This window comes from Anser cygnoides, chromosome 4 (genome assembly GCF_040182565.1).
Source record: "Anser cygnoides isolate HZ-2024a breed goose chromosome 4, Taihu_goose_T2T_genome, whole genome shotgun sequence".
Classification (NCBI taxonomy): Eukaryota; Metazoa; Chordata; class Aves; order Anseriformes; family Anatidae; genus Anser; species Anser cygnoides.
The window spans coordinates 53,468,618-53,482,129 of NC_089876.1; the positions used below are offsets into that span (position 1 = coordinate 53,468,618).

The 13,512-nt window shown below is 37.6% G+C and overlaps 1 protein-coding gene across 3 annotated transcripts in view; it reads left to right on the forward strand.

Moving 5' to 3' along the window:
- Positions 1 to 13,512, forward strand: part of CLCN3 (chloride voltage-gated channel 3) — a 61,723-nt gene that overhangs the window by 11,445 nt on the left and 36,766 nt on the right. For all 3 annotated transcript variants that reach the window (XM_066996755.1, XM_048076232.2, XM_048076233.2), the window contains exon 2: positions 2,622 to 2,797. In XM_066996755.1, the coding sequence (XP_066852856.1) occupies positions 2,638 to 2,797 (160 nt within the window). In that variant the 5' untranslated portion in view covers positions 2,622 to 2,637. The remainder of the gene's footprint in view (positions 1 to 2,621; positions 2,798 to 13,512) is intronic.

Consider the following 13,512-nt stretch of genomic DNA (forward strand, 5'->3'; position numbering starts at 1 on the left):
TGCTTATGATCTGACCTCTTCTGGTATGTTCTTTGTAGGTACTGTATGGGAAGGCCAAAATTACTGTGTGACAACTTGTATCTATTGCATCATTCTAAATGTAGCTTCTGAATAAATTATCACAATCTGATATATTTTGGGGAAAATGGAGATGCTTCCAGGTGTAAGCAGATGTATTTTCAATCAGGATCTGCTTCATCATATGATAGTGTGAAATTTTCTTGGCTGTCCATTAAGGAGCTTTTCTCAGTGCCTGTAAAATCGTAAGAAGAATCCTCACACAGGTATGAAAGAAATGTGTTTGAAGAGAGAGCATGTTTTAAATTGTAAATATTCTGAACAGTTTTTTAAGGGAGTGAGAATGGTCAAACCAAAGGGATTTGTTTTGACCAATAGTAGATCTCTAGGGAAGAGTTTAAGAAGAGAATAAGCATACACACTTGTCTCTTGGCCTCCAGTATTCCTACCAGAGCTGTTGTCTTTGATAGCTTTTCATGGTTTTTTTCTTCCTCCTCGTCTTTTCCTCTGGTATTGTCTTCCATGTCACATCTTTCCAGACTGAAGAGCCCTGATCCATTTTGTTGCCCTGTAGAAGGAAACTTATTTTGTACTCTGTAATCAGTGTGATCTTTTGTAACCTGTTCTAGCTCTTCTGTAGTCCTTTTGGACTTCTGGCAGTACGAAGTTCTCTCTTGTACTTGATAGTACTTTGTATCTGATTAATTTGGGGACTGCTGGTGCATGTTAAGCTCTTTCTTGTAACTGTACCACTTCATTTGGGAATGGTAGTAGTCCCATCAGAACCCCTAGGGTAAGTTAGGATTGGTTCTGTTCCCTCCCTCTCCTCCCTACCTGCAATGTGACTCAATTCGTGGTTATCAGTAGAGAGTTTTATCTTATGTTATCACCCAGCTGCTCAGTGCTGACAGTTCTGTCCCCAGCTACCCTGCAAACTTTGTCACTTTACTTTTCACCTCTCTTCAGTAACTTGTTTGCTCTTTAGAGGGCTAAGCTGTTTGCCAATAGGAGAAAGCTGTTTGACCTCTGCTAATAACTCTTGACATTGGCCAACCAGTTCAGCTCTACTTCACAAGGCTCAACAGCTGGGTAGAGGAGAGAGATCGGAATTAGAAGTCCTATAATCTATTTTTAGAGCTGCCAGCTGGCTGGATGTTTATGGTGCATATAGCCTTGTAGCAGTTACAGTGAATGGTTAGAGAATGTGAGGATGAGCAGAGGAAACAGTGCATAAGGAAAAGATCTGGAGGGAGATGGAGGGCCATCTCCTTTGTTTGGAGGGAATGAAATTTTCTTATTGCTGAAAAGGTACATGATGCTTTAGTGTAATGTACTGCATGTGAATATAAAATATTTTGTAAAAATGATACAGTCATTGCTAAAATGGTCTTAATTATAAACTCCCTTGCCAATTATATCTTTTTTAGGAAAGCAATACTAGAAAATGTGCAGATTTTTGGAAAGACAGGAGCCTGATAGCTCTTAATTAGATGGGGTGAATGAAATAGATGCTTTTCAAGCACCCAACTGAGTGAAAATACTGTGCTCAGGAAGGTATGTGATGAAGATTGAACCTCATTCATACCTCCCCGTTACTGCTGCAAATCCGACTTAGTGTAGAAATTTGGAGAAGGGAAAGCTTTATCTTACAAGCTGAGTTGTCTAAAGACAACTGCCAGAATGTTTTTGGTGGTGTTCCTTGTTGAGTTGTCCTCTGCATTTGTTTAAAGGAAGCCTTTCTGTTTTGGAAGCAAAGACCCTGACTGTGAAGGAAGCAACTGCATAGTTACATGTCATTTCAGAGGTTGGGCTGTTGCATGCTAATAAAGGTATGACCATGCTTGAGAAATGACAAGCACAAGACTTTCTTTGGAAAGATAAGAGCATGGAATCAAGGTGTGGTCACAACATACCCCTTCCTCCCACCCTGATCGTGAAGTAATTTCTATGGTTTTCACTTTGCAAGGCAGAGGAGGAATACGTCTTGGTCTGTGAAAGCCTGGTGTGTTCAGTCTTCTGCAGAACTTGCTACCAAATGTGCAAAACCATCTGCTGCCTTTTCCTGATTATGTACAAAGGTATATATGTATGGGTTTTGAAAGCTTTACGTAGACAGAAGATTCTGAAAGGTTTTCCACTCAAATATTTCTGCTTTTCTCTGCAAAAGAATGTGAACAATTGTGTTCAAGGGACTACAACTTCGGAGTGAAACAAGTGGTAGGTTAAGGAGACGTATTACAAAAATACCGTGACTAAAGATTCTCACTTTTTAATCTAAAAATTGACTGGATTTTGTACCAGCTCCATGGCGCAGTGCACATTTGTATGTATTGGGTATGTGCATTCCAACCACATTTACTGAAAGTAAAATACTTTCGTGATGATATCATTAAAATAAGGAGATTCCCAAGAAAGGGGATGACGAAGTATCATCCTATTAAATATCAAAGGACTTGTGTAAAATGTTGTGTATAATATTCTGTATTACTGCTACATTTTTGTAACTTTTAGTACTGTAATCTTAATACTGTTTTATTTTTCATGTAAACTTACCAGTTGTTTCTGTGTTTTCAAATATAAAATAATTCATTTTCTTTATGCAGGTTATAAAGCAGCTAAATGGAGTCTGAGCAGCTGTTTCACAGAGGCTACTATCGAAACAGTTACAACAGTATAACTAGTGCAAGCAGCGATGAGGAGCTTTTAGATGGAGCAGGTGTAATTATGGACTTTCAGACGTCTGAAGATGACAATCTCTTGGATGGTGATGCATCAATTGGTAAGTTAATTTTATCTTTAAAATTTCTATGGGTTGCGTGTGGTTTTAGTTTTTTAAATAAATAAAAACAGTCCTTTTTCATAACAACTTAAAATTTCCCTTTAACTGTTCTGTCCTCCAAAAGGATGCTTTAGAGTTGAAAGTGGTTGAGAATTTTCCTGTGTGCTTGCCTCACAGTTGCATTGTATGGGATAACTTCTTATATGAGGCAGATAGTAACTTCTGTCAAATGACCAACTTGCTGTCAAGTAGGGGAAAGATGATTATTCTACAGCTACCTGCTTTTTCTTAGTTGTAATAGGATTTCTGAAGTCTTATGGTCTTTAATGTTCCCTTTGTGCAGAAATCAGCAGTCTTCTCTAATTGTTACGTCTAGAGAAAAATCTGTTTTCTGCTAGATTTGGCTTCAAGTCTGTAAAACAGGCAAAAACCTGACAAGCAGAGGTGACGTTAGAAGCAGTGCAAAATGTCGAGAGTTGAATTTTTGGCTAAGTGAAAAGTTGCAAAGAGAAGAGCACTGGCAAAAACATGCAAGTAATACAAAGAAAAAAGAACTGGGAAGCTCTCCCTCTATTTTTTCATAAATGAAGTAGTTAATGGAGTGAAAGCTTTAATGTTGTCTTAACAATGGTCAAAGAGCAGAACAGAAAGGAAGGAAAGGAAGTAATTTCTAATTAACATAGTAAACTTTGTTAAATATATACTCTTGTCATTTCCTCTTGTTTTGTGTAAAATTGAACTCAGCCTATTGGTTTTTTATCACCCTTTCCTCTCCCGTTAGCATTCAGTTGTCTTCCTGCCATGCACTTCCTTCATGCACTTTTTCCTGTTTGCCACATTTAGCACTCAGATGTTGCCATTATAACTGATAGTTGTCGTATTGTTACAAGCATCCTTCCCATGTGTCTTCCTTTCATATCATCAGACATGTCTTGAATGTGCAGTTATTTAACTTGTATACTGATACAGGTATTAAAAGCCCAGATACCCTCAATGTACATAAAATTTGTTTCTGCAGAATTACTTGAAGAACATCAGCATTAGGAAGTCCAATACTTGGTAGTTAGGAAATTAAATGAACAATTGTCTTTCATGGGCACTATACTTCTGAATATCTGGCTTAATAAAAAAAAAAAAGTGCCTTGCTTGTGTAACATAATACTTGTAACCTATATTAAAAGTTTGAAGCTACTGTGGTTATTGTTTATATAAATCCTCTCTATCACTTCAAGCTTTAATGAGAAATGCAGTTTGCAGTAAAATAAATAGTTTGAGCCAGTATTCTGCCTCTTGCTTGCTGTGAAATTATATCCATAAATTGAGCTAGGCAGGTGAGGTGGTTTTGTTTGTACTGCCAAAAGCAATGCTAATTCTTGCACATGCCAGCAGTTCCTATTGCATTGTGATGGTGAAGTGGTAGAACATGCACCGAAACATAAATGTTGTTGTTCCCGCACCCCCCCAAACGGAAATTTTTGCTAATGGCATGTCAGCTTGCCACAACTCCGATCACCTCAGTAAGAGGTTGCAGTAGTAATAAGCACTATAACTTTATCGAAATGAATGATGATTTATGCATGGAAAATATTTTCTTAGATTAATTATAGTACATGTCCTAGCCAGAATCTGTTGTCAATTTTCTTTTCAAGGTGGTAGGAATATAACTCCCAAAAAAGTTTTAAATAAAGGCAGGAAGTGAGTATTTGTGTTAGTCCTTCCTTAGGTTTTTATATATGTAAGGTGGTTCTTTTGTGTGTGTTTAATTCAGCAAATCTCGTGGAGAAGACTTAAACAAGCACTTTCTTGATGGCCTGCATGCGCCCTTTTGTTTTTTTTTATAGTTCTGTTACTGAATTAGCAGCAACTGTATTATTATTTTTTAAATACTCTTGTCCTTTAATTTTCTCTTTATTAACATTTTGATATATTCATTCTGTTGAGCGTAAGTACAGGTGAATTCACCATATAGGATTTGTCCTGCTTCCTAGGAGGGCTCGGACTGTCCTGGTGACTGGAAGATGCCATGCTTCACAGCTCTGCAAGTCCTCCAGGACACTGTCTGAATGCACAGACATTAGGTCTAGTGTTGTGCTTTAGGTGGTTGAGCCCTGCCAAAATCCGGAGCCATGTTTAGATGTATATTTCGTGTATTAAGTCTGTAGGTCTGGAAGAATTTGTGAGCCTGGTTTCTTCACAAGGTGTAGAAAGTGGCAATATAATGTATCTGTACTTAAAATGATTGTGGAAGTAATGTAATTAAATTGATAGCTGCATTGCTACAAAAAGTAAACCTAGAATACAGATGAGCTTGAAGCACAGACCTGAATTTATCCAATCCAGATAAGTTACTGTAGACAATAGTGTTCATCATAAATTTACCATTTATGTAATAGAACACAAAATGACACATTTTTTAAAATAAAATCTCTGCAATGAGGGGAAGTAATGGATTAAGAAATTCTTTTTCATCTAATGATAATCGAACCATAAACTGCACATATATTATGCAGAGGAAAAGCTAACATGGAATTCTCAAACAATTGTCGTCATCATTGTCCCCCATTCAGAGGACAGTAAATTAATGGAGTAAGTCTGCTCATTTCAGTAGCCTTGGTAGGTCATTTAGCTGTCAGGACAGTGGTTCTCTCAAGCCTGCACAGTACTGCCATTCACATTACCAGTCATACTTAAGTACTTAACTGAGCCTTACAAAGCCGTTGAGGCTATTACTCAATGGTGAATATGCCTTCTGTTGAAAGCATATGGAAACGGGTCGATATTGGGGAATAACACTAATGACATAGCCTACTTGTTTCATGTGGGAAATTCCCTTCTGTTACATGGGCCAAAACAAGAGAACATTAACTGGAATCAGCCTTCAGAAAGGCTTAACACCTAGCCGTGTAGGTACCTTTACTATTTAGTTGATGGAGATGTGTTTTAACGTGTTGAGTTGATATGCACATGGAGGCTTGGATGGCTTACACCATAGCCTTGGCTAGAAGGGATACTGCCTGTCAGCTCTGATCAGAACTTGCTTTTATTGCTCAGCAAAATGAATATCTTGGTAGTAGTCAAGTTAATGTTTTACCTCATTAAACTGCTGTCTAATGAGAAGTATGGTGATGTTATACTGATAGTAGAAATACGTAACTTCTTATAGGGAAGAAATCTTACCAATGCTTATATGTGCTGTGTATTTCCATGTATGCAGTCTTCTTTTTTTAATGAAAGAAAATGCAGATCATTGCCATGATGATCTGTGTGTTTCACTTTTAGACTCTTTGGTAGCTTCTTGTTAGGTCAATTTAAACACTTCATACTTGCCATTAAGAAGCTATCAGTTCTTTAATACTTAAGCCAGATAAACTGATAATTCCTCTTTTGAATATTATAGGAGATCTACAGTACTTAGTTAAAAAAAAAAAAAGTTACACTGGAGTAGTACGCTGTCTTCCATTATTTTAATGGGGAGGCAGGGGGAATCCTTCTAAACAGAAGTGAAATGAATGGAGATGTACTACCAGATTACTATTTTAACTAGTAAATGAATGAGAAGACTAAATGTCTAACCGATGCTTTTTCTCTTAGCATAGGCTTGCTTTGCCTTTCTCTGAAATCTGAGACACCCAATCCTTGGCCAGTGGCTGGGCCTGAATTTCTTAAGAAGTGTGTTAGTTCTTTTTTTCTTTGTTTTCCTCCTTTTATGACTTTGGTTTCAACAACTAGTGAGGTGAAACTGAGAGGTCCGCAAGATTTTATTCAGAATTGATGTTTATTTATATGATGTAAGAGAGGATTGCATCAATTTATATTTAATTGTAAGGTAAGTTCAGCAGCAAGGTGGATTTTTTGTAGTGTCAGACTGCAAATTTTTCAAGGCTCTGACTGAAATCAGATGATTAAACCTTATTTGCAGTTAAAAATGGTTTGCAAACAAATGATCTCACTGGTGTTTACATCTGTAGGTACTTTGATCTGTCTGTGGGAGTCTGAGTCCTGTAAGAGCTTGGCATTCTTTTCAATAGCTACAGTGCTTCTTGCTTCAGTTGAAGAAGGAGCTTAGTTGCTTATGTTGTGACTTCATGTGGAGACAGTTTACAGTCTGGCATATGGTGTTAACGTCAAATTGGCAATAGTTAACCTTACGATGACAACCTGTAAACTGGAAATTCAAAAGCTGCTGCTATAGCCACCGGTACCTACTTGCAGCAATAGCAGTGCCACTGAAAAAAAAGAATATGCCAGCTGGTAATCGTGTAAAATACTGTGGTTATCCTAAACTGGCCTTACCTATGGGTTGGAGACCTTTGTCTGAAGTACGGTGAAAGACCAAAGCAATCCATTTTTAGTGCCCTGAAGGGGCACTAAATGGTAACATTAAAAAATATGGCATAGTCAACTAATACAGCGTTATTTGAGGAACAGAAGGTAGTTTTCAGCAATTGCAGGTGGTTCTTCATAACAAATAAATTCCGATCACCTAAGAGGTTAATTGTTCAAGAAGAATCTAGATACTGTCTTTTCCAACAACACATGAATATCCTCTCGTGTGTGCTTTTTTCTACTTAGCTATCACAGTGATAAAGAAAATAAAGAATACAAAGATATAAAGGAAAGGAACTTTTCCTGCATGAAGAACTTAAGTTCCTGTTTCATTATTTGTGCAGGAAAGTTTCATTAACAGAATCTTCCTGTTATCCACAGATGGTGTGAGAAAGGGTCTTGAAAGTCTTGTTGTACTATCAGCGTGGTTTGTTTTCTATACGTGTGGTACAAAACTGACTGGACTGAACAGTTCGACATGTCTTTACTAACTTGGAAAATAGGTTGTATATAACTTATAAATATCTCCATTGAAGGGCTTGATGTTCATTTTAGGTAAGGAATATATTTGGTCTTGAATGATTCCGAAGAAAAGGAAGTATGAGATAACTTGTCCTGATCACAAGGGCAAGCATAAAACACAGCTAGTTTGTGTGACATAGTTAAACTGTCAGTTACTGCTTACAGTCTACTTTTTTTTTTCCAATTTAACTCTTGTTAGAGCTGCAGACATTTTCCCTGTGTTCCGTAGTACTAATGTGCCTGAAAACAAGGTATCCGACAATATAGAACCATGTTCTCTTATATCTTTTTTCCATTAGTAATGAATTAAGTTAATTTTGCTCATCTATCTGGAACATAGTTGCTATGCACTATATTTGCATAGATAACTGTCTAATTAATAAGGTTCTTCTTTCCAGGATTTCAAAATCCTTGGCTGAAAACAGTAACAGAAAAGCTGTCTGGAAGGCTCTTGGGTTAAGGGGAAAAAATGTTTCTTTTTCTTAGTTGTTAGATGAGTGAGTTGCAGGTGTTTGAAATGCCTTTTTTATCTTACCTGTTCACCATGATGGTGCTTTTCTTTAACTCAGATGTTGTGCCAGCAGTTTTGTATATGGCTGAGAGTCTTTCTAAACCTAGTGGTGGCTTCCAGGTTTTTAGTTCGTATCCGTGGATCTTTTCTTCCACAGACTTTCTTTGTGAAGTTGTTTAGCACCCTCACCATCCTTTGGCAAGCTGCAACAGCTTAGTTGCATTTTATCTGAAGAATCATTACCTTTTTTTTTATTATTTTGAACCAAAATCCAGGTATAAATACTACCGAGAGCATGTATAACTGCCACAGTCTTGGCTAGGTTAACACTTGCTGATGCATTAGCATGGACTGACACAGAGACTGCTTCATCACTTGCCCTTGTAAAGCCTAAATGCTTAAGCTCTTCTTTTTCTTGATAGTTGCAGCTGTGGAAAGTCTTTCTGCTGAGACATCGGGTTTGTAGGGGGTGTTATCAAGCTTATTGAAGTGAGACTGCTGTTGATACAAAAAGGTTTGATATGAAACTAGGACAGAGTGACCTGAAACTGGGATGGCTTGACTGTCTCGCCAAATACAGGTACTGTGATATCGTGCATTGACTCTATGCACGTAGAAACTGACTGGGATTAGCATGTAGCTGGATGGCATAGTGCTGTCACTGTGAAAGGGGGCAGTGACCCCTTTTAAGGGGGTAGAGAGGAAAGAATTGTCAATTAAAATCCCAAGTCTCCCAGGAGAAGAACTGCATCAGAGCAATGATTTGATTACAGCAAATCAGTGAGTGGTGTATTAATCACCAGTATGAGATATCAAATCATTCGCAGCTTATGTTTTGCTATACCTCTGTGCAATGTATGCTCCTGAGCAAAAATTTGTCCTTGCCTTTTCTTTGTAGTGCACTTGATCATCTAAAATAGTAACTCTAAGAGCTCTTTTATTAGAACAGATGGTTGAAAAATAAATAACTGATTTCCATTACTACTTATTTCCTTCGCTTATCAGTTGCTTCTTTTACAGGTTAAGGATTTCTGGTTTACTTAGTTGGACCTTGCAGCTGTCCCATGCTTTGGATCACTTTTACTGCCTCCTTCTGAACTTTTTCTAGTATCTGTAACGTAAGGGAGGGATGAGATCTTCGCACAGTATTGGGAAGATAGGCATGTCATGGAAACAGAGTAGCAACCTTCAATTTTATTCTGACCACTACTGAGTATTGAGCTCACAGTTCCACAGAATTCAAATATGCCTGGCATAGCGTAGTATTATGTATTAACAAAATTGCTGATGACATGACATCTGTGTTCATACAGTTTATGTATGGAGAAGATTTAATGTTCTTGAAGATAAGAAGTAAGCTTAATATAGATGGCATGTCTAGTGAGACGTGTACCTGTTGGTGTTATTTTTATCCCTTGCACATACAACTTGAACAGCAGGTGGGAAATACTGGCCAAAACTAAACAACCCCAAAGCAGGAAAAGGGCAACCTAACAGCTAAAACCTGTTTCTTTTTTTAAATAATAAAAAAAAAAGGAAGTAGCTAAAAGGCTCTTAGAGAATAAGAGAAAGCAACGTGATCTCATGCATGCAGAAAATAGGCTGCTTTTCTTTCACAATCTTCCCTGTCTGATTAGTACAGTAATAACAGATATTTTAAGGGGAATGTAAAGCTGACCAAATAAAAAAAAGGGGGGGGAAGGGGGGGGGGAAGCACTTCTCCTGGCTGATAACTCTGCATAGTGTGTTTATCATAAAGCATTTCTTCCATCACCAATGGGATGGACATCAAGAACAGTGTGGTGGACAACCCCAGGAAAAAAAAAAGTGAAAAGAAACCTGAAGGAAATAGGCTTGTCTTTATTTTTTTTTTTTTTTCAGGCTAAGTGGTCAAAGTAGTCTTCAGGGACCAAAGGCTTATTTTTTTTATATTTTATTTTTGGTCTTATGTATTAACATTGTACCATGTTTTCATTATTTTCTTTCTATTTTTTCTTCTGCCCTGAACCTTTGCCTGGTGATGGGGAGCCTTTACTCATATTTCGCTGACGTGCAGTGAAGGTTCAGCTATCCTAAGGGGGAAGTCAGTCTCAGAATTCATTACACAATGTGTTTGCGGCTCTGTGACCTGTTCTACTGCATTGTTTGCTAGTTGGGTTTGACTTCAATTATCTTCCTTGCCTGGCCAGTGAGTAAAAGCACCACTGGAAGTTATACAACGCTGTAAAATTCAAGAACCTGTGGTTGGCCAATGAAGATGCAAGCTTATTAGGCTAGATCGTGGAATAAAGTGTTCTCTGCTGGATGAAATGATTGTGAGCAAAATTAAGTAACAGATTTGGGGGAAACAAATAATTGTGGGGGAGAAAAAGCACCTGTAATTATGAAAACAAGCTATTTTTTTCCTTTATAAGAAAATGAAAATATAATAAAACTCAGAGTGCATTACTGTTAAGCACATTCTTCTGGGCTTTCTTCCCATTTTGTTTAAGCCCCATCTGCCTTTAAGTACTCAGCAGCATATGTTATAAATTTGTTTGCTTTTGCGATATATTCTGTCTTAAATTTTCCATGTTATAGTCTGTCTCATTGAGGCTTTTGATGAGGTGGCAATGGAAACAGTTTAACGGAGTCTTCTGTCTGTGGCTTGATACAGAGCTGGGAAGCCTTTTGCCAACACCGTTGTGATCAAGCACATGATTTCATGTAATGCTAATAAGTGAAGGAAGTTCAGGTCTCTGTAATGCTAAGATTTCAAAAAAAAAAAAATCATTTTTACTGTGTCTAATCTAAAGGTATGTATGACTTGTATGACTGTTTTTTTTTTCTTTCTCTCTTGTGATGGCACCTTTAAGTTATTTCATCCTGGACTGTGTGATGGAACTGGGAGGAGTGTGTTTGTCTTTCTTGCATTGTCCTTAGTTTTCCTTTTGCCGGCCCTGCTGCGTGACCCAGATGAGAAAGTTGCATGGTTTTGTACAGAAAGAACCAAGTCAGACTGAAGGGGCTGCAAGGTTAGTAAACTGAGACAAAGGAAGCAAAAGGAGTAGGCAAGATGGTGGAATGATTGGGTCTGGGCTTAGTTTAGCCACGTGGATTGAGAAAAGGATAAATGAAAGGAAATTAGGAAGAAGGCAGGAGAATAAAGCGGGAAGGAAAAGGAACGGAAATGAAGGGAATGGGAAAGAGTAGGTTTTGGGAGGTTTTGTGTGTTCTTTGCATACCGTGTTGTACGTGGATGCTTCCATATGTAGCCATGCTTCCATATGTAGCCATCAATGGAGGGCACATATGGGTTCAAGTCCTTTCAAAATGGTTGGAGATGGTAGCTGTTTTGAGAGAGAGCTCTCTTATGTTGTGTTTTCAAGAGAACACTATCTTTTAGCTCTGCTGAGGGAGAAGCTTTCATTTTGAATAACAGGAAAGGAAATGACCGTGAAGAGTCACTAAAATCTTTTCTATCGGTCACAGTAACGTTTGTAATTATCTGACATGTTTTTGTCATCTCTTGTTATTTGAGATCATTCAGCATTGTCAGTCTTACATTTGGAATTTCATAAAAGACCTGATTTTTATTTTCATTACCTGGTGCAATGAAATTACATAGTCTGTGATCAGAATAAGCCAAATAATTGAGGGAATTGAGAAAATGTTTGGCTTGTATGTAGTAAGGTGTTCAGCTGTATTATTTAAACTCAGCTTACTTCTTAATTTGATATGGTAGAATAGTGCTTCAGAATTAAGCTCGTCTCCTCAGCCCTGGCTAAGGAGGCTGGTATACCTCAGTGATGCTCCCCTACATTTCATTGGCTTTGTTCTGTCACCTCAAAACACCTTTCCCTTGGTTATCCTGATTTGTCTAACCTCTAACTTATTCTGGTATGTTCAGATACTTTATAGATATTTCTTCTCCCTCCTCCTAAAAGAAAAAAGATATGGTACGGAGGAGGATTAAGGTAACTTTTTTCATTATCAGCCTGTTTTAAAGGTGTGTCACCCAAATACATTGTGGTATTTCCAGAACAATGGACTTAAAGCCCTTTTCTGCAAAGATAGATGCATCTAAATGATGTTTAAGAACAGGATGTGCCTGTTGAGAACAATGGGAACGCTCAGATGCATGAAGCTATTTGGGCATGGAGGATTTCTGGGATTGAGGCCTTAGAGTATAATTATTGTGATGAAATCTCTTTGAAAGCAAGCTACTCTATAAACCTGCTGTTTACATATGAGCTTTCTTATGCACTAAATTGGCTGTTTTTAAGGGGTTCTCAGTCACTGAAAATAAAGCTATTGTAAAACTAAATTTAGGCTTTACAAGTGTTCATAACATCATATGCTCCATAATACCCAAAATACCGCCTTAACTACAGACACCATTTCACTAGCTACAATTTTGGGTTTTGCAGGACTTCACAATAGAAATAACTGACATGTTCTTGAATATACAGTTATCAGACAGTTAAAGGCAGACACTTCTTCAAATGAGTTAGAAAAGGAAGACTTTGGAAACATTAAATTGTATAGACTTTTAGAGATGGATAAAATGACTGTCTTATTTTGGTCAGGTTAGCATGCAGTGTCTTTCTCTTTTTGTTTTGCTGCTTAAAATAAACAAGACCAGCGTGTAGGGAAGGTAATACATGCGGTGGCAGTGGTTATGAACAATGAGAACACAAGCTGCTGGTAACTGAGAAGGGAAGATGACTGTTCTGCTTTTTAGGATGATAAAAAGAACTGTGTTTGGCAGCCTGTCTACGAGCGGTGACCTTGGAAGAGCTATTGTAATTTAATATTACATAGGCTCATAAAGATTTATGTAGCAAATACAAAGTTGTATCTGTTTAACATTGCAGACTTTATTTTCTGTCATAGCAAAGGTTTTATCAGGTAAGTCCTCTAGCTAGTTATCCTTTATCTTTTCCAGTCCGGTCTGGATTTTAGACTTCGTAGAAACTTTGCATGGGCCTTAATCCAGTGAACAGGTTTAGGTTACCAGGTTAGCCATTTCTCTGCTCTAACAAATTTTTATTGTCAGTTCAGAGGCCTTCAGTAACAATATCTTAAACTAGTGGTGGTCTTCCAGTCTGTGTTATACAAGTTCTCTATAACCTCTAGTCCATACTTTTCTCCAGTGTGGAGTTGAGTTTGTAGTGTTGTCTTTTGTAATCAACATATAATAAATGCGCTAACAGTTCATTCTCTAATAATTCTTTCTTCAGATTACCAAAATTGGTAATCTTTCTGCCACAAATGACTTTCTTTAGATGTAGTAGAAGATTCTTTCTAGGTATGGAATTAAGAATGTGCAAGAGTTTCTATTGCACTTCCTTTTAAGTTAAAGTCCTATGGATCA